The sequence below is a fragment of the Podarcis melisellensis genome, assembly GCF_964234715.1.
Source record: "Podarcis melisellensis genome assembly, chromosome: 5".
Taxonomy (NCBI): domain Eukaryota; kingdom Metazoa; phylum Chordata; class Lepidosauria; order Squamata; family Lacertidae; genus Podarcis; species Podarcis melisellensis.
In genome coordinates, this window is record NC_138537.1 from 34,208,033 (window position 1) to 34,235,252 (window position 27,220).

A 27,220-nucleotide genomic window follows, 5' to 3' on the forward strand; every position below is an offset into this window, starting at 1 on the left:
GGTGTTTAGGGGTAACCGTCTATGTTTCAAAGACAACTGTCAGCTCAACCTCACACCCATTTTCAAAGGGGCCACAAATGATGCCCGCAAAGAAGAGGAGTTTGGATTTGATATCCCGCTTTATCACCACCCGAAGGAGTCTCAAAGTGGCTAACATTCTCCTTTCCCTTCCTCCCCCACAACAAACGCTCTGTGAGGTTAGTGAGGCTGAAAGACTTCAAAGAAGTGTGACTAGCCCAAGGTCATCCAGCAGCTGCATGTGGAGGAGCGGAGACCCGAACCCAGTTCACACAGTATGAGAGCTGCCTTGAAAACTGAAAAATCAGGATAAAATTGGGTGTGCAGATTAAGGACACAACCAGAGCTTTTTTTCTGGGGGTATGCAGGGGTACGCATACCCCTAAACATTTTGTGAATCCAAGTTTGGCCTCATTGAGTGGCAGTATTTCAATATGAGTAGGAAAATGAGAGTACCCCTAAACATTTTTTTTTGAAGAAAAAAAAGCACTGGACACAACTGTCCTTTTCAAACTCAAGCTCCACTCTGACACCCATTGCAAATGATGTTAGCACTGAAAAGTGATATAGTCACAGAGAAGCCTCCATTTAGCACTGTGCTTAGTTTATGACTGTGTCATCCTCATAAGATGGTTATGAAACCTTAATAAGAAGATTTGGACAATTAAATTTATGAATCATTAAGATCAGTCTACTTGAACACCTCCCCCCCTTTCCTCATCATTCTCTGTACTCTCATTTATTTATTTGCTCATTCTAATGATAAGTAGTTTCATTGAGAGACCTATAAATCTAAGATACCTTATAAGGGACCAGAGCCATTGAAAAAAAATAGTTAGGAGTTTGAGGAATCAGGATAGACTTTTTAAAAAAGTGACTGATCAACTTGAGGCAACATGATACAATGGTCACACTAGAGGTACCTTCCAAAAATGATGCTCAAAAATCCCCTAGTGGGGGGGGGGGGTGTTGAACTGGAAACATCTGGGAAGGCTCTTGAGCCTGCTTTTGGTAAAATAAAATTTAAAAAGTCTTTGGCCCCAGCTTCTTGTTAGGAGGTGCAATTTGACCAAAAGTCTTGTGCCATAGACTTCATTACATTTTAAAGGACATAAAATCACCATATGGACCACCCAAGATAAGTAAATTGCAAAATTAATGCCCTGTAAGGTGCACCGCAGTTGTTTTCACTGCCCCAAACAATTACCCATAAGGCAAACCACTATCATTCCTACTTCATAGATGGAGACCTGAAGCTGGGAGACCTGAAGCCATCCAGTGAGATGATTACAGTCCATTACAGCGTCACAAATCTGGAAGGAACCCAAGGTTTAACTCCTCATTATGGGATTGTCATGGCAACAGCATTCCTGGGGAGATCATATTATATCTCATATGACATATTCCATATTAATAAGAATACAAAAATAAAATAAGCGCTATATGTGAGGTGGAGGAAATGAAGCAAAGATATCTGTAAATGCTAATTAGCATTTGAAATCAAAGCCCAATCAAAGTTCCAGTTTTCTGTAGATACTGCTGAAAACTGGTGTTGCCAAGGTGCACTGTTAATTTAAGTAGAGTGCTATCAAGTTGTATAAATAGCCAGTGGCTGTTCTTTTCCTTGTATAGCTCTTAAATTATGTGTTATTCCCCCCCAGAAATTGCCAGGTTCCGTATATTCTTATACCAAATGAATGCATTTAAAGGATTTCCCCATCAAGACTCTCTCAGACTGCCATGCTGTTCCATGAAGGCTGGGGAGTGGAGCAACTTGACACACTTCTGGTCTCTGCCCCCATGTTGAGTAACATTGGGAGTATTAATGCACGGAAAGGGCTGATGTCACCAAGAAACCCTTATTACTAACTATCCCCTCATTCAAAACAAAACAAAATCCTTCCAGTAGCACCTTAAAGACCATCAACTCCAGAGCTGAAGGCTGAAGTGAGAAAACATGCATATTCCCACTGTGAGGAAGCCAAGAACAAAATCTGGTGCATTTGTTAACTCCTTGATAACATCAATTCAGTATCAAGAGGAAAGGAACGGGGATGCTTAATGAACTACTATCAAGATGAAAAGATTGTTTTGCTCCACTGGGTGGTAAATCTGCACAGGCTTCTTTTGTTTCCTCATTGGTGTTTTGCATTTCAGCATATTTTGATAATTGTGTGAGGAAATAAATCTCTCTCTGTGTGTTTGCTCTCAAGAGTACTTGAACATTAATTAAAAGTCCAATATGTGTGTTTTAAATTGATTCCCTTATCCTGCTGAATAGAAGACTTTCCTCCCACCTTCTCAAATACTTCATATTCGTATTGATAAATACATCCATACAATCCTCTTTCCTTATTGTTAAGAACCTGCCAAAATTATTGCTGTGAATATTGGAGCTACTGAAGTACTATTTGCTACTTTTCTTATTTATGTACAAAGAACATACACAAGTAGTTTCATTGCTTTTGGATTTTGGTGTTTGAAAGCAAGAATGAAAAACTGCATTTTCCTTCAGATAGTAACTCCTTGATTCAACAGGCATAACAAAAATAATAGCCTAATATAACAGACTCAGAGTTTTTGGTTAATCTAGTCCAATATTGTATACTCTGACTAATCATGGCTCCCCAAGGTTGTAGGAAGGAGATCACTATTTGATATTATTTCACTGGAGATGCAGGAGGGTGAACCTGTGACTATGTACAAGCAAAGAATGTTCTTTGCCACTAAAATGATATGTGCAGTTTTTTGAACCTTCTCCAAATTTGTGAAGCATGGAATTTGCACCATCAGGGTGTTTAATGCCAAAATGAAAGTCAGCACCTTGGGAACATGGCGGCCTCATGCTGAAAAGTTAGCACTGGAAAAACCAGCTAATTTTGCCAGTACTGTTATATTTATCAGAACAACGTATGATTCTCTTTCCAGTTTGCTCAAAACAGGGTCAAACACGATGAAATCAATTTCTGTATTGCTTATCTGTCCAGTGCTGAAACAAAGAAAAGGAGTATTTAGAAGAAAAGTTCAAAAATCTAAAACCATACGTTCATGCTCAAAGTTTGAAACAATTAATCAAGAATTTTTGGCTATATCTTTATTCATTTACTGCTGAAGTTTTTACCCAGACCTTCAAAGGTCAAATGGCATGTCCAGGTGAGCTTACAAAAATGCAAAATAAATAGATATGGATAGTGCAGAAATCTAAATCAATCAAAAGCACAGTGTAATATAAAAGAGTAAAAAACAACAACAAAAAAACAAAAAAAACCCCACAGCAACTTAAAAGAATTATAAACTGTACAGGTTATCAAATAGACATTCACTTTGTGTTGAAATGATAGCAAGGTGGGCCTCAGGTAAACCTTCCTGAGGTGGGCATTCCATAGGTAAGGCATCATAATCATAAAGGCTCTTTCTCTTTGATTGTCATCCATGTAATGTCTGATAGGCAGAATTCATCATGCGAAAGGCTGGGCTGGATGAATCCCTAGCCGGAATTAAGATTGCCGGAAGAAATATCAACAACCTCAGATATGCAGATGACACAACCTGGATGGCAGAAAGTGAGGAGGAATTAAAGAACCTTTTAATGAGGGTGAAAGAGGAGAGCGCAAAATATGGTTTGAAGCTCAACATCAAAAAAACGAAGATCATGGCCACTGGTCCCATCACCTCCTGGCAAATAGAAGGGGAAGAAATGGAGGCAGTGAGAGATTTTACTTTCTTGGGCTCCATGATCACTGCAGATGGTGACAGCAGCCACGAAATTAAGAGACGCCTGCTTCTTGGGAGAAAAGCAATGACAAACCTAGACAGCATCTTAAAAAGCAGAGACATCACCTTGCCAACAAAGGTCTGTATAGTTAAAGCTATGGTTTTCTCAGTAGTGATGTATGGAAGTGAGAGCTGGACCATAAAGAAGGCTGATTGCCAAAGAATTGATGCTTTTGAATTATGGTGCTGGAGGAGACTCTTGAGAGTCCCATGGACTGCAAGAAGATCAAACCGATCCATTCTGAAGGAAATCAGCCCTGAGTGCTCACTGGAAGGACAGATCGTGAAGCTGAGGCTCCAATACTTTGACCACCTCATGAGAAGAGAAGACTCCCTGGAAAAGACCCTGATATTGGGAAAGATTGAGGGCACAAGGAGAAGGGGACGACAGAGGACAAGATGGTTGAACAGTGTTCTCGAAGCTACGAACATGAGTTTGACCAAACTGCGGGAGGCAATGGAAGACAGGAGTGCCTGGCATGCTCTGGTCCATGGGGTCACTAAGAGTCGGACACAATTAAACGACTAAACAACAACAATGTCTGATAGCAGCAGCTCAAAAAAGCCTCAGAGGTAGACAATTGTCCATGGTGGGTGATAAGAGAAGACCTGGGTCTTAAGTCATGCAAGGTTTTGAAGGTCAGTCCCAGCACTTTGAACTGAGCCGAGAACTCAGTACAAGGTCAGTGAAGTTAGTTTAAAACAGCTTTGAATATAATCCTGCTTCCTGGTCCCTGTTATTTAGTGATATTTAGTAGTTCGGAATAACTGAGAACTGTTTTGCATGGTACATTTTGCATTTGAGAACTCCAGGGTACACAAAATATGTATGCATGAAGAGCACTCATATGCCTGAAATCATTGGATTTCCTTTGAAATAGGTGTGCACAGCTGCATGGCAAAGAACTGGCCCATGCTAATTATATGTGAAGGTAAAAAGTACTTAAGGTTGCACTTCATAACTGATGTTATATTTTATATGCAGGAATTTGTTCCAGCTATACAGTACAGTCAGAGGCAATATGTCTCTGAATGGCGTTTGCTGGAAATGGCAAATGGGGAGAGTGCAATTGCACCCAGGACCTGCTTGTGGGCTTCTGACAGGCATCCAGCTGGCCCCTATAAGAATAGAATGTTGGACTGGATGGGCCTTTGGCCTCATCTAGCAGGAGTCTGAGATGCAGGTGGCACTGTGGGTTAAACCACAGAGCCTAGGACTTGCCGATCAAAAGGTCGGCAGTTCGAACCCCCACGACGGGGTGAGCTCCTGTTGCTCAGTCCCAGCTCCTGCCCACCTAGCAGTTCGAAAGCATGTCAAAGTGTGAGTAGATAAATAGGTACAGCTCCGGAGGGAAGGTAAACAGCGTTTCCGTGCGCTGCTCTGGTTCACCAGAAGCGGCTTAGTCCTGCATAACCCGGAAGCTATACGCCGGTTCCCTCGGCCGATAAAGCGAGATGAGCGCCACAACCCCAGAGTCGGTCACGACTGGACCTAATGGTCAGGGGTCCCTTTACCTTTACTAGCAGGAGTCTAATGCTATTAAATTAATATATCATAAACAATGCTAATAAGATGAATTTTGCCCAGCGTGGAGAAACAGAAGTTTATCAACCAATTGTGGGGTAGGAGGTGAAAACTAAAGTTCTGAAGCCCTTATTCTTGTTCCAGCACCACAAACAGCTCCTTTGTAATCTGCATAATATTCAAGACTTTTATCTGAGAGTGAGACAGTTCAGAGTGTACATTTGGTGATTCCTGATAAATCTGATAAAAGCCTTGCATCTGAAATGGCCAATGTTTCAAAAAACAAAACAAAATGGTTATGGCTATTATTAAATCTGAAAGGTGGCTCAGGACTGGCACTAATTGCATTCATTATTGTACTGGGACTGCTAAGGTCACAGATTCTTCCAGGACAAATTGTATTATATTACTTCAAGTGAACTGAGACTTGGGGACTTTTGAGAAGTTTCCTCTTCCAAAGTCGAATGAAGCCATGTTGCAATTTTGTGGCCGCTGTCAACTTGCATATATGCTGCATTTCATAGCACTGTGGTCTCTGTTCCCAATTGGCTCAACAGCACTTTAATCTCACACAAAATCCTGGGTGTCATTTAAGATTAAGTCCACCCCTCTGTTCAGTTCCATGACCAGCTCTGCTAGAACTCAATCATTTAGGGGATCTGGAAATTGTACCTCTTTTTTGTGACCGAACAACACAAGTACCCATTATATATAAGGGTAATTGAAATACTATATAGCACTTCCATGATTTCATTCTCCATCACAAGATCACCCTGGCCATTTTGGTCAGGGAGACGAGATTATGTCTGCAATGCTAGATAGCTTTTAGAATGCTAGCTTGCTGGACTCTGTGTCCTCTCTGATGTGCAGATCAACACTATCTCCAGTATGTCCTTTCCTGTCCTTCTTATAGAGATAACTGTAACGCCCTGGTTCACTCTATTCCACCAGGTTTCTGTTATGCTCACAATATCTGTGCTTTTCTCTAAACTAAGCACTCCAGAGATCCCATCTTGGCTCAGATGTGATTATTAATACTAGCTCCAATAAACCTAATTAGCAGCAGAATAAAAATTGCATCTAAATAACTAATGCCCTGTCCCTCTGTTTTATTGCTTTTGCAGCATTAAAAGCAAAACAATTCATACATTGACTTGAACCCAGCCGTGCAAAACCTGTTCTCAGCAGCTTGCTAACTAGATTTAAAATATTATCACTTGCTTTGTGGCAAAGCATTAGAGAATAACATGCTGCTTTTGCAAATATAACCAGGCATTAAACTTTTGCCTAGCATTGTGTGTTGAAACCTCACAGCTGATCACAAATCAGAATGCTGGGATTAACAAGTCTTACACTATTAGCCATCAAAATTTAGATTTGTAAAATATTTCTTCCCCAGCTTCTCTGTTCTATCATGCTGAAGGACCAGCATTATGCGTCTTTCTATGTGAATAAGCTCTATCCCTACTATTGCTTAGTTTTCTTGTTGGGATTAATCTTTGCTGTTCATTTCCTTCCGAAAGAGTCAGGCTCAATATTTACAGCCTAATAAGGCTTGAGTTTACAGGGATTCTTAACCTGGTGTCCTGAAGGATGTCAGGCAGAGATGCATCCTATGGCCTCTTGCCCTTCTTGACAGTGGACAAAGGAGAGAACATCTGCAAAAGCAACCATACCAGTCAGGGAAGGCTCCTAACACTAATAGGCCAAAGGGCCAATGCATTATACACTGGGCAACCTTTGAAAAGAGTTCTAAAATGGCAGCTGCTGCATCATTTAGCAATCAGATTGTTGACCAAACATACTGTATAAAACCAATTCTGGCACTACTGCACTGACTAGATCTATAAGACCTGGCTTTTATTTCTTGAGTTTGCTATAATAGGCTTTAGTGTTTGTACTTTTTTTTTAAAGTCTCTTAAGGGTCACATTTGTGAGAAAAGTGACATCATCATCATTATTCTCCCTGACCCTCATAAAAACTTCCAGGGTCAGACTTACTTACTAGTCTTCTGAGCAAATAGGAGATGCACTACACCTATGTGCAACACAGGTAGGTGGGTAGCATAGGAATGAAGCTAAAATTGTCCTCACCCACTGACTGACAAGGACTTACAGGTTGATGCAGAATGAATATGTTGCCTTAAGCATTTGAACAGCATTGCACATCTGGGCCTCTCAGTTTCCAGAGCTTGTGGCCATTAGTCTTCACATGCTTAGTGAAGACTAATGGCCACAGGCTTTGGTGAGAGTCACAGTGGCCCATATGAATATGTATATGTGAACTCATTGTATGAGTAGCAGAGAAGGAACTGGTGAGTGTGTGTGGGAGCAGGATACATTAGAAGATAGAAACAAGGAGCAAACTCACCTGGGCTTTCCTCCCTCCTCTACTAAGACAGTATTATATAGCCACCTGGTTTGCCTTATGACAACCTTCCCTAAGCAGGTACTCTCCATAGGTTTTTGGACTACAGCTTTCATCAGCACCAACCTCTGTGTGAACAATGTTTATGATCTGAAGCTTCTCACACTGGTGAAAAATTTACTAGCGGTGGGAAATGTTTCCTGCTTCTATTATTGATTTGTTGATGACACGTGGAATGCATTGAAGAATGCTCTCTCTTTCTCTTTTCATAGATGTCCACCCCCCCATCTTTCCCTCTCACGCCATAAACCAAAAGAAAGAGAGGTGGCTTTCCCCCAGAGATGCTATCAAATCAATGACTCTAAACCTAGTCCTGATTTTTTAAAAGAAAACCTGGCCTCCAGGCTTTTCTTTTGCAATGGTAGGGGACTACACTATTGATTCCAGCACACTTCATTTCCTCATTCCACATGGATTTTTCTATATATGGACTTCTTGCACTGGTTGAAAAAGAATGCTTCTCTTACTTTAAAGGTAAAGGGAACCCTGGCCGTTAAGTCCAGTCATGAATGATTCTGGGGTTGCGGCGCTCACCTTGCTTTACAGGCTTGATGGAGCCGGTGTTGTCCGCTCCGCAGACAGTTTTTCCGGGTCATGTGGCCAGCATGACTAAGCTGCTTCTGGCACTTATGCACAGCATTAACATATATTTGTGGGATTAGTGAGGGTTGAAGGGCCACCTATCAGTGGTGTGTGGCCAGAAAGGAGGGGCTGGAGCAGGGTCAGTGATGAATATGGTGAGAGAATCCCAAGGGCCAGATGTCTGGACGGCTGCATTTGACTTTCATATTTGAGGTTTCCCATCCCTCCTAAAGACAGAGTGAAACAATGCATCTCTGCTAGATGTGGCAAGGAACTCATTGAAAGACCCCAAAGGCTCATCAGATATCTTATTGGCTTTCTGTATGTGTTTGGTGGAAACTGCAAGTGAAGGCAGCATATAATCAAACTCCAGTATGGCTCAAGTGGAGGTGCAGAGCAATTTTGACACTGCTGTTATTTCCAAATCTACTCTGGGAGCTATTGAAGTTCCACACCATACTATCAGGACCTCCTTGACCTTGTTTGCCAGCTATACATTCCTGCCATTTTGATATGGTCTAACTTTGTTTTCCCAGAAACGTAAGGAAGTCCATGCACCACTTAAGTATTATTAAATTAGCATTGTGACAGCAAATTCCGAAGCTATTTTCACGGCATGGAAAATTGCTAATCATGGGACAAAAACATCGGATGGCTGGTATGTAGCTAGGATCACTTTAGCATGAATTAAGCAACCCCATGCTTTATACGATGTTCACCTTGCTGCTGGAATACAATGAAATGAAAGGAACCAAATTATGATGAGCACTTCAAGAAACGAGGCTATCATGTGATAATTGCCATAATCACGCAGATAATAAATCTACGCTAACCAAGAAACTCCCTTTGGTAGGCTTATGCAAATTGCTTTTTGAGGAATGAAAGAAAAGGTTATAGCAAACAAAGTCTAATATTTTTTATCAGGTCTAGTATATGGTCTTGACTACACCCATGAGGCTAAATCCATACTGACTCCCCTTCTGTTTTAAGAACAGCAGAAGAGCCTGCCGGATCAGACCAATGGCCCATCTAGTCCAGCATCCTTTTCTTACAGTGACCAGCCAGATGCCTGTAGGAAACCCATAAGAAGGACTTGAGCACAACAGCACTCCCCCTTGTGGTTTTCTGGAGCTTGTATCCACAAGCATTGCAGAGCTCTCGTTCTCTTTGGTGATTACTCGTAGCCGAGTAAGATTGTCTTCCATAAACACGGTTTTAACAATGAGTCCAAAAGTGTCTGTGGTGGCCAATTCTGGATCCACACATCCTTCCATAGTGGGGCACTGGTTTCTGGACACGAGTTGATCACGGTGTGGATTTGCCAAGCATGCCTTCCTATTAGCATGTTTCTCCCTTGCATCCTGAGTCTGAGTGTCTTCAAAGCCCATGAGACCTTTGGTAAAGGCTGTTCTCCAACTGGAGCACTCGCAGGCCAGTGTTTCCCAGTTGTCAATGTTTATACTACATTTTTTTAAAGATTTGCCTTGAGACTGTCTTTAAACCTCTTTTGTTGACCACCAGCAATTATGCTTTCCATTTTTAAGTTTGGAATAGAGTAGTTGCTTTGGAAGACAATCATCAGGCATCCACACAACATGACCGGTCCAATGAAGTTGATGTTGAAGAATCATTGCTTCAACACTAGTGATCTTTGCTTCTTCCAGTACACTGATATTAGTTTGCCAAGTGATGTGTAAAATTTTTCGGAGACACCGCTGATGGAATCTTTAAAGCAGTTGGAAATGGCGTTTATAAGTGGTCCATGTTGCACAAGCATATAGTAAGGTTGGTAGTACAATAGCTTTGTAAACAAGCATTTTGGTTTCCTTGCGAATGTCCCGGTCCTCAAACACTCTGCACTTCAATCAATACTGAAAGCTCATCTCTAACTTGTTTTTGCAGAATTTGTGAGAGGACCTCAGCAGCTAAGGGGGAGTTGCGGTTAAGGAGATGTTCTTTCCAGCACAGTGTAATAGCTTATCTTTTAGAAGTGTGATACCGTCTGCTGAGCGTAGGGGGCATATTGCATGATTTATTGGCCCACAGATGGCCTTTGTGGCTTTAAAGAAACTCTGTGCACCATGAGTGCAGAGCACAGCCATCATGGCTAGTAGCCTTCATAGTTCATTTCCTTTTACAGCCCCCTTGCCTTTTTGTTTCTCTGCTATCACATGTATTCTTTGCACAGAGAAAAGTGCTACAATGAGAAATGCATGCATTTAATTAGACTGCTCCCATATTGGCTGAGTTTTCCAGGGCTGGCAGTCTGGATTAATCTTTTTTTAAATAACAGTGATCCAACTATATGGAAATGAGCAAGATAGAAATGAGCACTCCATGGCTTGTTTTTATAGTGTTGCTTTTCAAAAGTCTACCCTATGATGTGTTATCTAAAGGAGATAAGGAACAACACTGAATGTTATTAAATCTAGAATGCAGAGGGACCCCACTGAGTAATCCAACACGTTTATTTTTCAGAATAGCTTTTGGTGACACCTGAAAACACTGAAAAATCAGGTTTTGGGGTAACTAAATTCCCTAAGCTGCTTTCTGTCTGATCTGCCTTCTCTAGTCATGTGGGCTGAATCTTGACTTGAAATTCATTCATTCCACTCACCACCCACTAAGCTTTCAGGGAAATGCTGTGTGTGTGTGGGAAACGCCTTTGGGTACTTTCACAATTTTCTTGGAAAACTTGAGGGTGGAGGATACCAAACAGAGTTTCCCTGCTTCACTGCAGATTTCACCACCCCTTTCCTGATCCCCCCCCAACCCTTTTCCTTGAGAAGGGGAAAGGGATAGCTGGCTGCAAGGGGACTCTTTGGGAGACCGAAGAGTGCTTAGCAACCTCTCTTTAACTGGAAATGATGATCCACAGCTTGTCTTGCTCTGCTCTTGCTGACTCGCTACATAAAAGCTGAGACTATTCTGCTGATTAACCATCTGTTGTCTTCTGGCTTTCATGGGATTCTTGCTCCGGTTTATTGGTTGCTGCATTGGCTGTTGCAGATTTATTTATGTGGTGTAAGATGCTTGGCCCCAGAGAGGCAAAAGGTGGGATTTATGTTCATTTTATTCAGACCTGGTCTTGGCAAACTATGGGGATTTATTGCTCGGTTGATCAAGACCCCAGGCTTGTGCTAGTGCACAGAATTGACAAGTGACCATCAACTTATATAACTGGAAACACACAGTTCTGCATGTTCCCTTCAGCTAAAATAGCCTGGGTGAGTAAGTGGAGGCTGCTCCCTTCTGCCTCTCATAAGAGTGGGAATGGAATGGCTAAAAGTGTGAGAGTGGGTAGGTGAAAAAGAGGACAGGACTCTTTCACCTCTTAAAAGTTGTGCAGATGGTGGAATTGCACCACTGAACTAAGTGGAGTTTACTCCTTGGAAATTATGCATTGGATTGCAGTCCCTGCTGACCGGGGATGTGAACCTAGGTCTCCTCAACCCAATTCCCAAAAAAACGTTAACCATTATACCTTCTTTGATAGGATTAGGAAGCCTCCAATTTAAATCTTGCCTCTGTAAATTCACTGGGTGGATTTGGTGTCAAATGCTCCATTCCCATCTAGAATGTGGTGGGTTAAAAAATGCCAGTCCACCTCGCAGATCTGTTATTAACTTCAAGTTAATAAAGTGCTGGGAACATACTCAAAAGCTGTCCATAACAGTTAACTGATTCCATCATAATATATTTCATTACAAAATAAATTTCACTAATTTTAAAACTTAGGTACAAAGCAATTTGCAAAGGGACAGGTATTTCAATTATTTTGCAGGGTGGGAATCCATCCTTGTTGCAAAAACAATACCCCACTGTGCATCCCACGGAAAGTAATCCTGTTTAGAGGAGCAACACTTGCATTTGAGTACACAGCTGAATGTGGATGTCAGTCCTCTGAACTGCATTAATATCAATGGAGCACACATTTGGATGTGCATCCCAGCACCATCCCGGTTGTATTTACAAGTGGAATACAGCACCAACAGAGTGGAAGAATGAGGGATAAAAAGAACAACAAATATTCAGAAGAGAAGGGGTGATCTTTTCTTATTTTTGCAATCCCACAGAATGCTAACTCTTGCAGCTGCACGTTGTGCAATTTTGGCATAGAAAGCACTGCTAAGTCCCAAATAAAATCAAGGTATGCGTAATAGAAATGTTTGATTCTAGCGGAATTGTGTCCGAGGTTCATTTAAAAGTGTACCAACAAGAACTAAAAGCTCATTTGTGTGTGCGTGTGTGTGTGTTTGGAGACATTGTATTTATCTGCTTCTACCAGGGAGCATAATTTGATTTCGAAATGCATCAAGTGTCCTGGAGTATAGGATTGTATAGGATTGTAAACTATTGCCCAAAGTTAAAAACAAAAGTGTAAGAACACAAGTTCCCTGTCTTTTTTTTTTTGTCATTATAGAATTAGGAGGGGGCAGGGAGACCTATAGATTTCATTTGACACATAAATCCTAAAGCACCCGGACCTTTCTCATCCCCAGATGGAACCATTTACAGAATTCTGTAGCCTTGCTTGAAACTTCAGTGATCTGAGGAGCTGTCACAACCTGAGAAGTGCTGAAAGGGAAAAGAAGGCAGCCTCTCAATCAGACACATGTCACTGATCACCGGGGGGATTAAAATAGACCCCTCCTCCATTCTTTCACATTGTCATTATATATTGCTCATCCCCCGATATTAGAACCAGCCCCTTGTATGTATGTTTCCCTGACCTACATTTTATTTTTCAGGTTGCAACGGTTAACGTTGGGGATTCGGTACGGTGCCTCAGACAATGAGGGAAGCAAGCAGAAACAGCGGTCTCCGCTTGGCCACATGGTGGAGCATCGATGAAAGAAATCCCGGTACATTTTAACTCATTGGTGTTACCATTCACCGAATTTGAAAACATTACGAGAAAGAAAGAAAAGAAAGAAAAAAGATGTAACACAGTGAAGGCTCCTCTATCTTCTTTTAAGGGTCTTGTGTGTGTGTATATATCTCTGGGTCTGCTTAAGAGAATTTTCCTCTGCTGATCCTGCAATGCTTAGCCAGGCAGCTGAAGGAGATCTGGAAGGAGCCTTACTGAGATGACTGTGCCGAGCATCAGCTCCAGTTGCAGTGGTGCTAACAGTGTCTGGTGCAGCAGTAACGGCGGCGGCAGCAGCAGCATCAACCACAGATATGGCCAAGAGCATCATCTGAGTCCCACTGGCCACCTAGTCACAGCCATCTGCCTTGGCATCATTGGGATCCTGGGTTTCCTAAATAATCTCCTGGTTCTGGTACTTTTCTGCCGAAACAAAGTGCTGCGGTCTCCGATTAACTTGCTGCTGATGAACATTTCAGTGAGTGATCTGATGGTGTGCATTGTGGGCACCCCTTTCAGCTTTGCGGCCAGCACTCAGGGAAGATGGCTCATAGGGCCAGCCGGCTGCGTGTGGTATGGCTTTGCCAACACCTTGTTTGGTAAGTACCACTTTGTTGTCCTGCACCTGTCTAGGAGCATGCTTCCTTCACTTCTTCTCTGTGGCTTGGACCCAGTCCGGGGTTTGCCTACTGAGCAGATCCCATCTATTGCCTGCTAACTCAGTGTGCATTTTCTTTAGAAAGCTTTGCATCATCTCAGAAGGAGGTTCAGTGCAGCTTAGGTCTCTGGATGCTGCCTTACAGCCTCTTTGAGGTACTAACAACAAACTAGATCATAAAGACCAGAGTTTGTAAAGGGCTTGTGGTGGTGCTGGTGCTGGTTGGAGGAGATGAAGTTCTGTAAGTGTGGAGAACTCTGAGTTTGAAGGAACACAGTTGAGGGACATCTTATTCCCTTTATTTACAAGTTAAGTGCATTATTTGGATGAGAGGTAATGTGTGTGTGTGTGTGCGCACGTGCGTGCACGTGTGAGTGAGAGAGAGAGAGAGAGAGAGTGCACACACAGGTGCATAGAAGTGCCAGAAGTCCTATAGCCCCCAACCTGATACCCTTCAGATGTTTTGGACTACAACTTCCACCAGTCCCAGCCAGCATAGTCAATAACCTGGAATGATGGGAGTTGCAGTACAAAACTTTGGGAAGGCACTAGGATGGGGAAGAGTGCTTTAGATTAAACATTTAAAGGACTCTGGTGATTATGGAGTGTAAATAACATAGTCAAAAGTATTATATGCTGAGAGCAAAAACAAGGATCGCCTATCTATCATCTATCATCTATCATCTATCATCTATCATCTATCTATCTATCTATCATCTATCTATCTATCATCTATATCTATCTATCTATCTATCTATCATCTATCTATCTATCTATCTATCTATCTATCTATCTATCTATCTATCATCTATCTATCTATCTATCTATCTATCTATCATCTATCTATCATCCATCTATCTATCTATATCTATCTATCTATCTATCTATCATCTATCTATCTATCTATCTATCTATCTATCTATCTATCTATCTATCTATCATCTATCATCTATCTATCTATCTATCTATCTATCTATCTATCTATCTATCTATCATCTATCTATCTATCATCTATCTATCTATCTATCTATCTATCTATCTATCATCTATCTATCATCTATCTATCATCTATCTATCTATCATCTATCTATCTATCATCTATCTATCTATCATCTATCATCTATCTATCTATCTATCTATCTATCTATCTATCTATCTATCTATCATCTATCTATCTATCTATCTATCTATCTATCTATCTATCTATCTATCATCTATCTATCATCTATCTATCATCTATCTATCTATCTATCTATCTATCTATCTATCTATCTATCATCATCATCTATCTATATCTATCTATCTATCTATCTATCATCTATCTATCTATCTATCTATCTATCTATCTATCTATCTATCATCTATCTATCATCTATCTATCATCTATCTATCATCTATCTATCTATCTATCTATCTATCTATCTATCTATCATCATCATCTATCTATATCTATCTATCTATCTATCTATCATCTATCTATCTATCTATCATCTATCTATCTATCTATCTATCTATCTATCTATCTATCTATCTATCTATATCTATCTATCTATCTATCTATCTATCTATCTATCTATCTATCTATATCTATCTATCTATCTATATCTATCTATCTATCTATCTATCTATCTATCTATCTATCTATCTCTATCTATCTATCTATCTATCTATCTATCTATCTATCTATCTATCTATCTATCTATATCATCTATCATCTATCTATCTCTATCTATCTATCTATCTATCTATCTATCTATCATCTATCATCTATCTATCTATCTATCTATCTATCTATCATCTATCTATCTATCATCTATCTATCTATCTATCTATCTATCTATCTATCTATCTATCATCTATCTCTGTCTATTTATCATCTATATCTATCTATCTATCTATCTATCTATCTATCTATCTATCTATCTATCATCTATCTATCTATCTATCTATCTATCTATCTATCTATCTATCTATCATCTATCTATCTATCTATCTATATCTATCTATCTATCTATCTATCATCTATCTATCTATCATCTATCTATCTATCTATCTATCTATCTATCTATCTATCTATCTATATCTATCTATCATCATTATCTATCATCTATCTATCATCTATCTATCTATCTATCTATCTATCTATCTATCTATCTATCTATCTATCTATCATCTATCTATCATCTATCTATCATCTATCATCTATCTATATCTATCATCTATCTATATCTATCTATCTATCTATCTATCTATCTATCTATCTATCATCTATCATCTATCTATCTATCTATTCATCTATCTATCATCTATCTATCATCTATCATCCAGTTATCTAGCTATTATTTATCTACCTATAAAGCAATGAAGTTTTTGGAACTAGGTTTGGAACTAGGTGAAAACAGGACTAGGTTGAATAGCTGGGACTACAAAGGGAACAGTAAAAAGGTAATGGAGCTGTATTCCTGCATTGACAAGTCTGCAGCTGTGCTTCTGTTTCAGCAAGGAAGTCCTGGGATTTGTGATTAGCTATGGTATTGCGAGTATAGGGTGAAGGGGCTTTAGACTATTATGGTAGGTGGGGAATGACAGCATGACTCTCTGATGGTCTGCCCCTATTAACTTGCTTCTGATTAGACATGCATAGAATTGCATAGAATCTCAGTTATATTGTAGCAAAGTTTAGCATTTGGGGGCTCGAGTATATGTCTAAAGAGCTGAAGGATTCAAATACAGTGGCACCTCATGTTACGTACTGTCCCCCTTATAAATGCTTCGGGTTACGTGCTCCACTAACCAAAGTAGATGCCCCTTGTTGTGAACCTAGCCCCAGGATGTGAGCAGAAGTCGTGCCCTGGTGGCGTGGCAGCAGCGGGAGGTGACATTAGTGAAAGCGCGCCTCATGTTACGAGCGGTTTCTGGTTATGAACGGACCTCCGGAACGGATTAAGTACGTAACACAAGGTACCACTGTATGGTTATATATTTTGGTGTAGGATTGCAGCCTTAATAACTTCAGTCTGGGTCCCCTGTTAAGTGTTTAAGAGCAATGTAGTGTTCTGGTCTGCGCTTTTGCCATACAGTGGTACCTTGGGTTAAGTATTTAATTCGTTCCGGAGGCCCATACTTCACCTGAAACTCTTCTTACCCTGAAGCCCCACTTTAGTTAATGGGGTCTCCTGCTGCTGCCGTGCCACCGGAGCACAATTTCTGTTCTCATCCTGAAGCAAAGTTCTTAACCTGAAGCACTATTTCTGGGTTAGTGGAGTCTGTAACCTGAAGCATATGTAACCTGAAGCGTATGTAACCCGAGGTACCTCTGTATTTGTTCATTTTACCCGCCCTTCTGTGGTTTGCTATTTTGTCATGCTGCTGATCTCCTTGTCTTCATTTTATGTCTAAAACTCAATGCAAAAATTCAGCTCCATTGGTTCTACTCAAGGGAGTGATCATGGTTCCACATCATAATTAATACCCACAACTTCCAGCATGGAATCACTTGATGCATCCAACCAGCTCCAATACAAAAATTAAAAACCTGCTAATAGTCACATTTATATTGCCCTGTACAGTGTACAAAGCTTATCACCCAGCTCAGTATTATTACCCCTATAATGGATAGTGGTCGTGGTTGAGACAGCAAGAAAATGGCTTTCATGAAACTTAGCCAGTATGTTCAGGACAGAGATAGGGTTTGAGCCGGTGTTCTTTAGCTTATTGCTCTCTCTTAAAAACCACGTTGCACTCTTTAGCTCACAAATACAGTGTGTGCTTCAGCATCAAGAGCAAAGCCAGTGTCAGAGACAGGATATCACTGCTGCTGAGTGAGGATGGTTATGAAAGAACAACACTAAATGTATACTTTGAAAAGACATCTGAGGCTCCTTCTCCTTTGCATATGTCATGTTTTCATGGAGAAACTGCTTGGCCTAGAAATTTCGAACTTTCCCCAGGTATCATTGAGAAAGCTTTTGACGACCTCTCCTTCTTCCCTGTATTTCAGATGTGCTCTTATGCTTCTTTCGCAAGTTACTTTGTAAAGAATCTGGTGCTCAGCTGCTGGCCCTGAAGGTTTTGCTGCTGTTCTCCTTTAAGTGTGGCTTTGTGCGCTATGTCTCAGTTGTGCCTATCAACAATGCATTCTGGCTGGATTTCAGTTAAAAGTCTAAGAGCCCCGGTGGATCAGACCCCAACTTCTATCTAGTCCAGCATCTTGTTTCCCATAGTAACCAACCAGAAACCTGCAAGCAAGCAGGAGAGGAGGGCAACAGCCTGTCCTGCTATTGCCCCCAACAACTGGAATTTAGAGATATGCTGCCTCATTTCTGATCCTGGATGTAATAGCATAGCAGCCACTGGTAGCGTTATTCTCCATGCATTTGTTGAAACATCCTTCAAAGCCATTTTAGCTGGTGGAGCAAATTCCATAATTTAACTACACACTGTGTGAAGAAATATCTCCTCTGGCTTGTCTTTCATTCAGCTTCATTGGTTGACCATAGGTCCCAGACAACTCTATAATGTCCTCCCATTACTCATTATTCAAGCAGCATCTATCAAAATTCTGTGTTTTGCTCAAGTATTAAAAGCACAGGAGCTCTGCCTCTTTTGTATGTGGCCACCCTAAGTGTTATTTCAGATCAGGGTCGTGTCCCCCCCCCCCAGCTGGAGCTCACCAGAGCTCAGCTCTGGCACCTCTCAGGTGGGTGCCATTGCCATTTTAAGAGAACAAGGGAGAAGTTCGTGATGAGCTCTGGCACCTCTTTTTCTAGAAAAATAGCACTGCTTCAGGACCTTTGATCCTTGTTATTAGTGTTTTCCCCGCTTTCTCCAACTCTGCTATATCCTTTCTGAGATGTGGCAACCCAACATGTAAACATTATTCCAAGTGAGGCAATAAATATCTCTATCATTATGGCATCTATACCCCACTCCTCCTTCAAGGAGTTCAAGATGGCAGAGATGGCTCCTCCATCTCACACATACTTTGTCCTCATAACAAGCTTCTGAGGTACGTTAGGCAAGAGAGAGAGTCTGTTCCCAAGATCATACCATAAGTTTCATAGCTATGTGGGGATTTGAATCAAACACTCTAACCATGATGCCTCTTTCCCTCTTTTTAACTCTATCCAAGTTGGTGGGCATAACTGTTTCCTGTGGGACTGAATTCTATAGTTTCATTATATTCTGCATGAAGAAGCGCTTTCTTTTGTCTGTGCTGAATCTTCCAACATTCAGCTTCCCAGGATGCCCCTGAGCTCTAGTCTTATGAGAGGAGAAAACTTTTACTAAACCCACTTTCTCCATGCCATACATAGTTTTTATAAACATTTGTAATTCTGCCTCTTATTCACTTTTCCTGTAAACTAAAAGTCCCAGACGTTGCAACCTTTCTTCATAGAGGAAATCCATTCATACATCCCCTTAACCATTTGCGTTGCTGTTTTCTGAACTTTTTCCTACTCTACAATATCCTTTTTCAGGTGAGGTGACCAGAAGTGTGCACAGTATTCCAAACACAGTCACATCATAGATTCATATAACAGTATTTTGATATTAACAGTTTTATTTTCAGTGCCTTACCTAATGATCCCTAGCATGTCCTTTGCCTTTTTCACAGCTGCTGCAAATTGGGTTGATGTCTTTATCAAGCTATCCACTCTGACCCCAAGGTCTGTCGCTACCAGTTCAGTCCCAATGAGTGTATATGTGAAATTAATACTTTTTTGGTCAGGCAGGCATCACTTTACTCTTTCTCACATTGAATTGCATTTGCTGTTTATTCCTAATTTCTGCTTCTTGCTGTTTAACCAATGCCTGATCCAGGAGAGTACCCCTCCTCTTATTCCATGACTGCTAAGCTTAATCAGGAAATTTCTAAGGCACAGTCATTTGGGTAGCTAGAGATTTTATCTCTTTGTTGTTACTGTAGCACTTAAGGAGCCAATCTTTGTGAGGATAGCTGAAGTCACTTGTAACTGCAACATTCCCTCTTTTGAATGCTTCCTTCATTTCATCCTTCATCTCAATATCTCCCTAGGCATTTTGATCAGGCAGATGATAGCACACCCACAGTACTAACTTAAACACCCACTGGTCCCATCCTGGCTATCTGACAGTTGTCTGTTTGCAGTCCTGGGAACAGATTAAGAAAATGCATAAGCATCTTTTGAGAATGATGATAATAATAATAATAATAATAATAATAATAATAATAATAATAATAATAATAAAAAATTATTATTTGTACCCCACTCATCTGGCTGGGCCTCCCCAGCCACTTTGGGTGGCTTCCAAAAATATATATTAAAATACTCTAATACATCAAACATTAAAAGCTTCCCTAAACAGGGCTGCCTTCAGATGTCTTCTAAATGTCTGGTAATTGTTGTTTTCTTTGACATCTGGTGGGAGGGCGTTCCACAGGTGTGCCTCCTGTGTGCCTCCAAGTTTAATCCAGAAAAAGCAATATCTTTGCACATCTATAAGGTCAAAGTTTAACACTGATCTAGATGAACAAGGATGATTCCCCCATTTTCTTCTTTTGAAGCAGAGAACGAGTAGAGGTGGTCATTGCAATCCCAACTCTCCAAGCATTGGGAAGTAAATTACAATCAGGATGGTCTTTTTTCTTTCTTTTTCTTCTGCTTGTCTGTGCAGACAGACTTTTATTTACTGGGATCTTTCTGTGAATCATGATTTCTACCCACCTTGTTTCCACATGTTAAAAATAGGCATCGTTTCCTCTTCACCAATATATTTTATTAATATTCTCTCTGTTTCTGGGAGCTCATCCTTAGGATGTGACAATATATTTCCTTTTATCAAATCAGCAGCAGAGCACGGTGGAGAGAGACTGCTGTTCTCTTTCTAACACCTTTCCATGCTTCTGACGCTATCCAGACTGGCTTCACCAGAGCATGCTCCTATCCACCCAGGTGCTCTGATTTCTGACCTAATCAAATGTTTTCAGTAGGTACACATTCTTATTTGGTTTCTGTTTTCAAAATACACTTCAAAACCAATCTCCTTCAAAAAGGCTTTTATGCACAGTTTCTGCACCAGGCAAGGATCTGCTTCCCACTTGCCTCTCATTAGTTTCTTTGTTAGGAATCCAGGTTGTATTTTAGTATTTGACATTTAACCTTGATACCTTAGAAAGGAGCTAATGAGAGGCAAGTGAGAGGCAGGTCCCTGACTGCTGCTGGAATATTTCCAAGCAATTTAGGAAACGCTGCTATCCATGGTTAGTGTGTGTAGGTTTTTCATACTAGTACATTTCAGTGGCTGGAGTGGACTTGCTCAAACTTTTCATGCTCCACCCATATTAAATAACTTTCAATGTAAGGGAAAGCTGCAAAACATTGGCATACACCAGCATGGTGTAGTGGTTAGTGTGTCAGACTAGGACCTGATAGAACAGGGTTCAGAATCCTCACTCGACCATGAAACTCACTGGGTGGCCCAGGGCCAGTTACTGCCTCTTAGCCTAACCTACCTCACAGGGTTGCTGTGAAGAGAAAATGTAGAGAGGGAGAACCATATACACTTCTCGGATGAAAAGATGGTATATAAATGAACTGACTAAATAATAAAATTTTGTTGAGTGGAAGAAAGTTAGGCTGCCCATCATGGTGGCTCATAGTTCAATCCAAAGCATGTTGACTCAGGAGGAGTAAAAAGGTAAAGGTAAAGGACCCTTGACAGTTATGTCCAGTCACGGATGACTCTAGGGTTGCAGCACTCATCTCGCTTTACTGACCGAGGCAGCTGGCATTTGTCCGCAGACAGTTTTTCTGGGTCATGTGGCCAGCATGACTAAGCCGCTTCTGGTGCAACGGAACACTGAAACCAGAGCAGCGCATGGAAACGCTGTTTACCTTCCCACCAGAGTGGTACCTATTTATCTACTTGCACTTTGATGTACTTTTGAACTGCTAGGTGGGCAGGAGCTGGGACCGAGCAACGGGAGCTCACCCTGTCATGGGGATTCGAACTGCCGACCTTCCAATCGGCAAGCCTACTACATAGGTCCCACTAAATTCAGTAGGACTTGCTGTCTTGTAGGGATGTTTTTGGGGTCACAGCTTCAGAAACAGCAGCTGAGACAAAATATGGCTGCTTTCTCCAGCTTGGTCCCCTTCAGATATTTTCAATTACAATTCTCATCAGTCCCAGCTGGCACAGCCAATGGCCAAAACATCTTGAGGGCATCAGGCTATGGAAGGATGACCTAATCAAAGCTCCATTGACTGCAGTGACTCTGAGGAAGTGTTTGAGGGATCATCCCCTCCATTTTGAATGCCTGTGTGTGACTTGGAACCCGTCAAGCTGAACCCCCACCATTCAGCCCGGGCACTGAAGGGCCTTCTGGTGGTTCCCTTACTGTGAGAAGTGAGGCTACAGGGAACCAGACAGAGGACCTTCTCAGTAGTGGCTCCCGCCCTGTGGAACGGCCTCCCATCAGATGTCAAGGGAATAAATAACTACCTGACTTTTAGAAGACATCTGAAGGCAGCCCTGTTTAGGGAAGTTTGATGTTTTATTATTATTTTATCTTATATTATTACAATTTGCATCCCACAGAATTCAAATTGTAATACAATAAAATACAAGGGATGAAATAAGCAATACAAATACAATTAAAAATCAGTATGAATATTCAATGCAGACATGCTGCAGACCACCTGAATAATGCTCATGGTCCACAGAGCACAGTTTGGGAACCCATGCCCTATGAAACAACTTTTGGACTCAATGGGACTTACTTCTTTGCAGCCATGAATAGGCTCTCACTGTACGGCTTCATTTGCACAGAGATATAGCTGAATGTTCACCATCATACCTGAGCTCCTGGCAGACAACAGTTTTCTCAAAGGTGCTCAGAAACATTTCTGTTCTGAAAGTTAACCTCTGCACCTGGCAGAGACACCGATGAGAAGCAACTGGGTGGCAAACTCTTGCCTAATGTGGAAATGTTACATGACAAGTGTTTTGTAGACATGTGAAGAATTGAGGGAAACTGATTTTTTTTTAACAGCACTTTGCAAGCATGGAAATAATAATAATAGAGCAGGTGACCACTTGGAGGGAGATTTTGACTAACATGTTATGTATTTTGTGCATTTCATTGCACATTGCCTCTAGCACTTATATAGCATAGTAGCAATATATAGATATTAAAAAGAAATCAACTGTTTGCAATGTCACATTGAAGAAATCCAGAGGTGTTCAAAAGCAGGGAACTGATGCACAAATGTACATCTTACAGTTCTTAGATCTTATGACCAGTCACTGTGAGGACCTGAGGGTAATTGCCATGACAGCTAGAGACAAGCTCTTTCCATGATCCAACAAATCCAGTGATCATCACATACTCTTGGTCCTCTTGGTCCTCCCTGTGTGCCAAAACTTTTGCTTCTCCATTTGTTGGGTGGATAATGATGCTTAGGAGCTGTGGGACAATGCTCTAGCATCCATCCCCCCCCCCGACCTTTTGCTCCTCTTGGAGTCCTTCAAAGAAGAAATGGGACTTTGTTGATCTTGTTTCAGTGGGACTTGCTCCCAGGGAAGTGCAAGGATTGCAGCTTTTGTTATATATTTTGTGGCTTATTTTGCACCAGTGAACAAGAGCGTTAGTCATTGCACCTTAACCTTGAATCGCAGCTGTCTCTTGCACACATACTCCTAAATGAACTGCATTATCAAAATTGCAACTTGAAAGAGCAAAGCTTTTGAATCTCGACCTGTCAGTAATGTCTGCGTCATACCAGACAACCTCTCAGAATCAAGATGAACATGTTATAGATGACAAGGCCAGCATAGGCCAGTGTTTATGAAAATTGTGTTTCCTCTTTTTATTTTGGGTCTGCTGACCACAATAAATTAATAATGATGTTTGCCATTTCTAAAAATTATTAATTACCATTTATCTACACCCTTTGCAACATATGACCTGCTATTTTACTGACACAACCTTTTTAAAAAAGAATTTTTCCCCCTTTGCAGGTCTTTTTAAAACCTAAAGAGTATATAGACAAAGCAGATTTGTTTAGTGAATGCCAGCAGCTTTCACAGAATTTCAGTACGGAGATGAAACAGTTATTTCTCCCCCTTCAAAAAAGTGGCATTTGAATCAGACAATCAAATAAGCCATTATTATTGACAGCCTAGTTGCATGGTGTACTCTTAGAGACTGACAGCTTGCTTAGTTAGATTTAGCAACATATTTAGCAGAATAATGTCTTTAGAGTGAGTTTTCTGTTGTAGCAGCCATGCATGTTTTCATACATGTTGCACTTTTTCATATGTGAAAGCAAAATGACCCTTTCCTAAAGTGATATATATAGTTATACATATTTATGTGGGTTAAACCACTAAGCCTAGGACTTGACGATCAGAAGGTCGGTGGTTCGAATCCCTGTGACAGGGTGCACTCCTGTTGCTCGGTCCCTGCTCCTGCCCACCTAGCAGTTCGAAAGCACATCAAAGTGCAAGTAGATAAATAGAGACCGCTCCAGCGGGAAGGTAAACAGCGTTTCTGTGCACTGCTTTGGTTTGCCAGAAGCAGCTTAGTCATGCTGGCCACGTGACCTGGAAGCTGTGTGCCGGCTCCCTTGGCCTATAGAGTGAGATGAGTGCCCAACCTCAGAGTCGGCCGCAACTGGACTTAATGGTCAGGGGTCCCTTTACCTTTACCTAGTACTCCAAAATTCCCTGTAATCAAGGAGTGGGGAATCTTTTTCAGCATGAGTGGCACCTTCCTTTCTGGGAAATGTAACAAGAGCCAAGGGCTTGGTGGGGCCAGAGGCAAAAGTGAGTGGAGCAACTACTGTTAAATTTTACCTTTCCATAGTAGCCTGGCTTCTATACATATTTCCAGACCCCCTTTTCCATGCAGATAGGAGCGAACTCCTAGGGGCTGAGGGGTCTTCCCCCCAAAAAATATTTACACACCCACACCCACAAAATGATGGGCATTGCAATTCAAATGGTGTGTGTGCACCGTGTCATGTGATCGCTTATGCAGGGCTTTTCTGCCCCCCACATTTTATTCAAATTGGCACCTCTGTCCATGCAGATAAGCAAGATGCATTATCAGAGTTCAAGGGACACATTCCAGCTAGGCAAAAATACCTGAGGTACAAATATTGCCCCCCCCCGGACCTCTCATGGAGGAGGTTCATGAAGAAGGGCCTCAGCTGATGATTGCACATCTGGGTCAGTTCATCTGGGGAGAGGGGGTCCTTGAGCTATTGTGCCTGCAAGTGCAGTCAAGAGACATTCCCTAGACCCTGGGACATTTGATGTTTCCTTTTTGGTTGACACAGAACATCCTAGCTGATAAAGTGATGTTGGGAAAGCTTGTAAAAAAATCCATAGATTTCTTATCTAGAGATATTATCTGTATACAACCTTCTTTCTCCTTTTCTGCCTTTCTTCCTGGCATCCTGAAAAACAAAAGACAAAGAAGGTCCCGTGATAAGCTTGCTTTGTGTGCCAAAGGCTTTCTACAAAATTCAATTAAGTTAGTAAACAGTCTCTGCCTCCAACTTACTTTATTGATATTGAACTGGCTATTTAAAAAAATATTGATGGTAAATCTCCAACAAATCTAGGGGAAGGGAAAGGGGTTAGTCAGTAGATTTCAGGTATCCAGTCCTGCTCAGATCCATTTTGGATTTAACTACACACTCTGGAGTCTGGCCAATTTTGAAATTGCTCCAATGTTCTCTGGAGCCATTGCCCTCATGCCTTTCTTTTTGCAGCTTACTAGTACATGGGAAGCAGTGTGGATGACTCAGACAAATGCCATGGCTACAGCTGTGGTCTGGGATAAGAGGAATATATTGCTAAGAACCATGGGGAATTTAATCAATAGCCTTGTTCCCAACACTCTTAAATTTTGCTCCAAGCAGCACCTCAGGTCCTGCAACATGAAGGTGAGAAGGGTTTCTAGGAAAGCTGAAACAGGGATTGAGGCTGCTAGTCCCAGGAATAGAATCATCATCATCATCATCATCATCATTTTTTATTTGTATGCCGCCTTTCCACAGTTAAAAAAACAATGCTCAAGGCGGCTTACAGCATAACAAGATTTACATAATTACAAAAGTCATAAACAATAAATAAACCACATCAAAAAAAAAATACACAACCAAATGGGAAACAATTTCCACATAAATCAAAATCTAAAACTAAGAATACACCATTCATATCAGAGTTTAAAATGACATAGGTAAAAAACAAAAACAAACAGAGCCCTCTCTGCCCAGAAGCAGCAGCAGCAGTCCTTTATGGAGCCCATCAGGCCCCGCTCTGGGCTAGGTGGTGAGTGGCAGGACTGGGGCCCTCAGACACTGAGCAGGGGAGTTCTCCTGGGTGGTAGCCGCAGCAGCAGTTCTCATAGGCCTGTCAGGCCCTGCCCTGGGCCAGTGACATCAACAATGCCCTGTTAAAAAGGGGGAGCAGACAGCTGCAATTCTCTAACTCTCAATGAAGTTTTTCAGTGGTTTAGCAGAAACTGGCCAGTCAAACCCTCCACCTTCTCGGCATTTCAGATGTGCCCCCATCACATTCATGCCATGTCATCTGCAATCTCTCTCTCTCTTCACCGGCTAACAGGGCCAAATCTGCCTCAGACCCAGTCTGGCTCAGTTTTAATCTCATTATAATGGATAATAATAATAATAATAATAATAATAATAATAATAATAATTTATTTCTACCCCGCCCATCTGGCTGGGTTTTCCCAGCCACTCTGGGAGGCTTTCAACAAAATATTAAAAATTCAATAAAACTTCAAACATTAAAAACTTTCCTAAACAGGGCTTCCTTCAGATGTCTTCTAAAAGTTGGATAGTTGTTTATTTCCTTGGCATCTGATGGGAGGGCTTTCCACAGGGCGGGCGCCACTGCTGAGAAGGGAAATTTTCTAGGGAAAATATGGATGAACCAATCACTGTTTGCAACCATAGACTGATACATGGTGTGAGTGCAAGAATGGTTTTGCATCTGTATTTGAATGAAAGTTATTGGCATGTACACTCATTTTTCTTTGCATCTCCTGCCTCAGTAGGATTTGGAAACATCCATATCAATTTTACCAGCATTACGGAAACAACTTCTTACCTTTATCTTGATACTTCCTATGAATAAAGCTGGCCAACTTACATACACATTTGAAGGGGATGCCCATGATACCATGTATGATGCCTGTGATAATTGCAGTAGGTATGGCATCCATTTAGCATGTGCAGGAATGATGTGATGTTAAATAATGACCCTCCTGAGTCTGATTTTTTGGTTTTTAAGAAACATAAATATGCAATTGTGCACTGACTTCAGCAAGTCTTTCCTGCTGTCTCA

The 27,220-nt window shown here is 41.2% G+C and overlaps 1 protein-coding gene across 2 annotated transcripts in view; it reads left to right on the forward strand.

The window, feature by feature from the left end:
* The first annotated feature begins 13,042 nt into the window (after positions 1 to 13,042).
* Positions 13,043 to 27,220, forward strand: part of LOC309369562 (vertebrate ancient opsin-like) — an 87,697-nt gene continuing 73,519 nt past the window's right edge. The window contains exons 1-2 of one of the 2 annotated variants that reach the window (XM_081910515.1): positions 13,043 to 13,192; positions 13,307 to 13,796. In XM_081910515.1, the coding sequence (XP_081766641.1) occupies positions 13,418 to 13,796 (379 nt within the window). In that variant the 5' untranslated portion in view covers positions 13,043 to 13,192; positions 13,307 to 13,417. Of the gene's footprint in view, positions 13,797 to 27,220 lie in introns of both variants that reach the window. The other variant, XM_081910514.1, reaches the window with a different exon arrangement.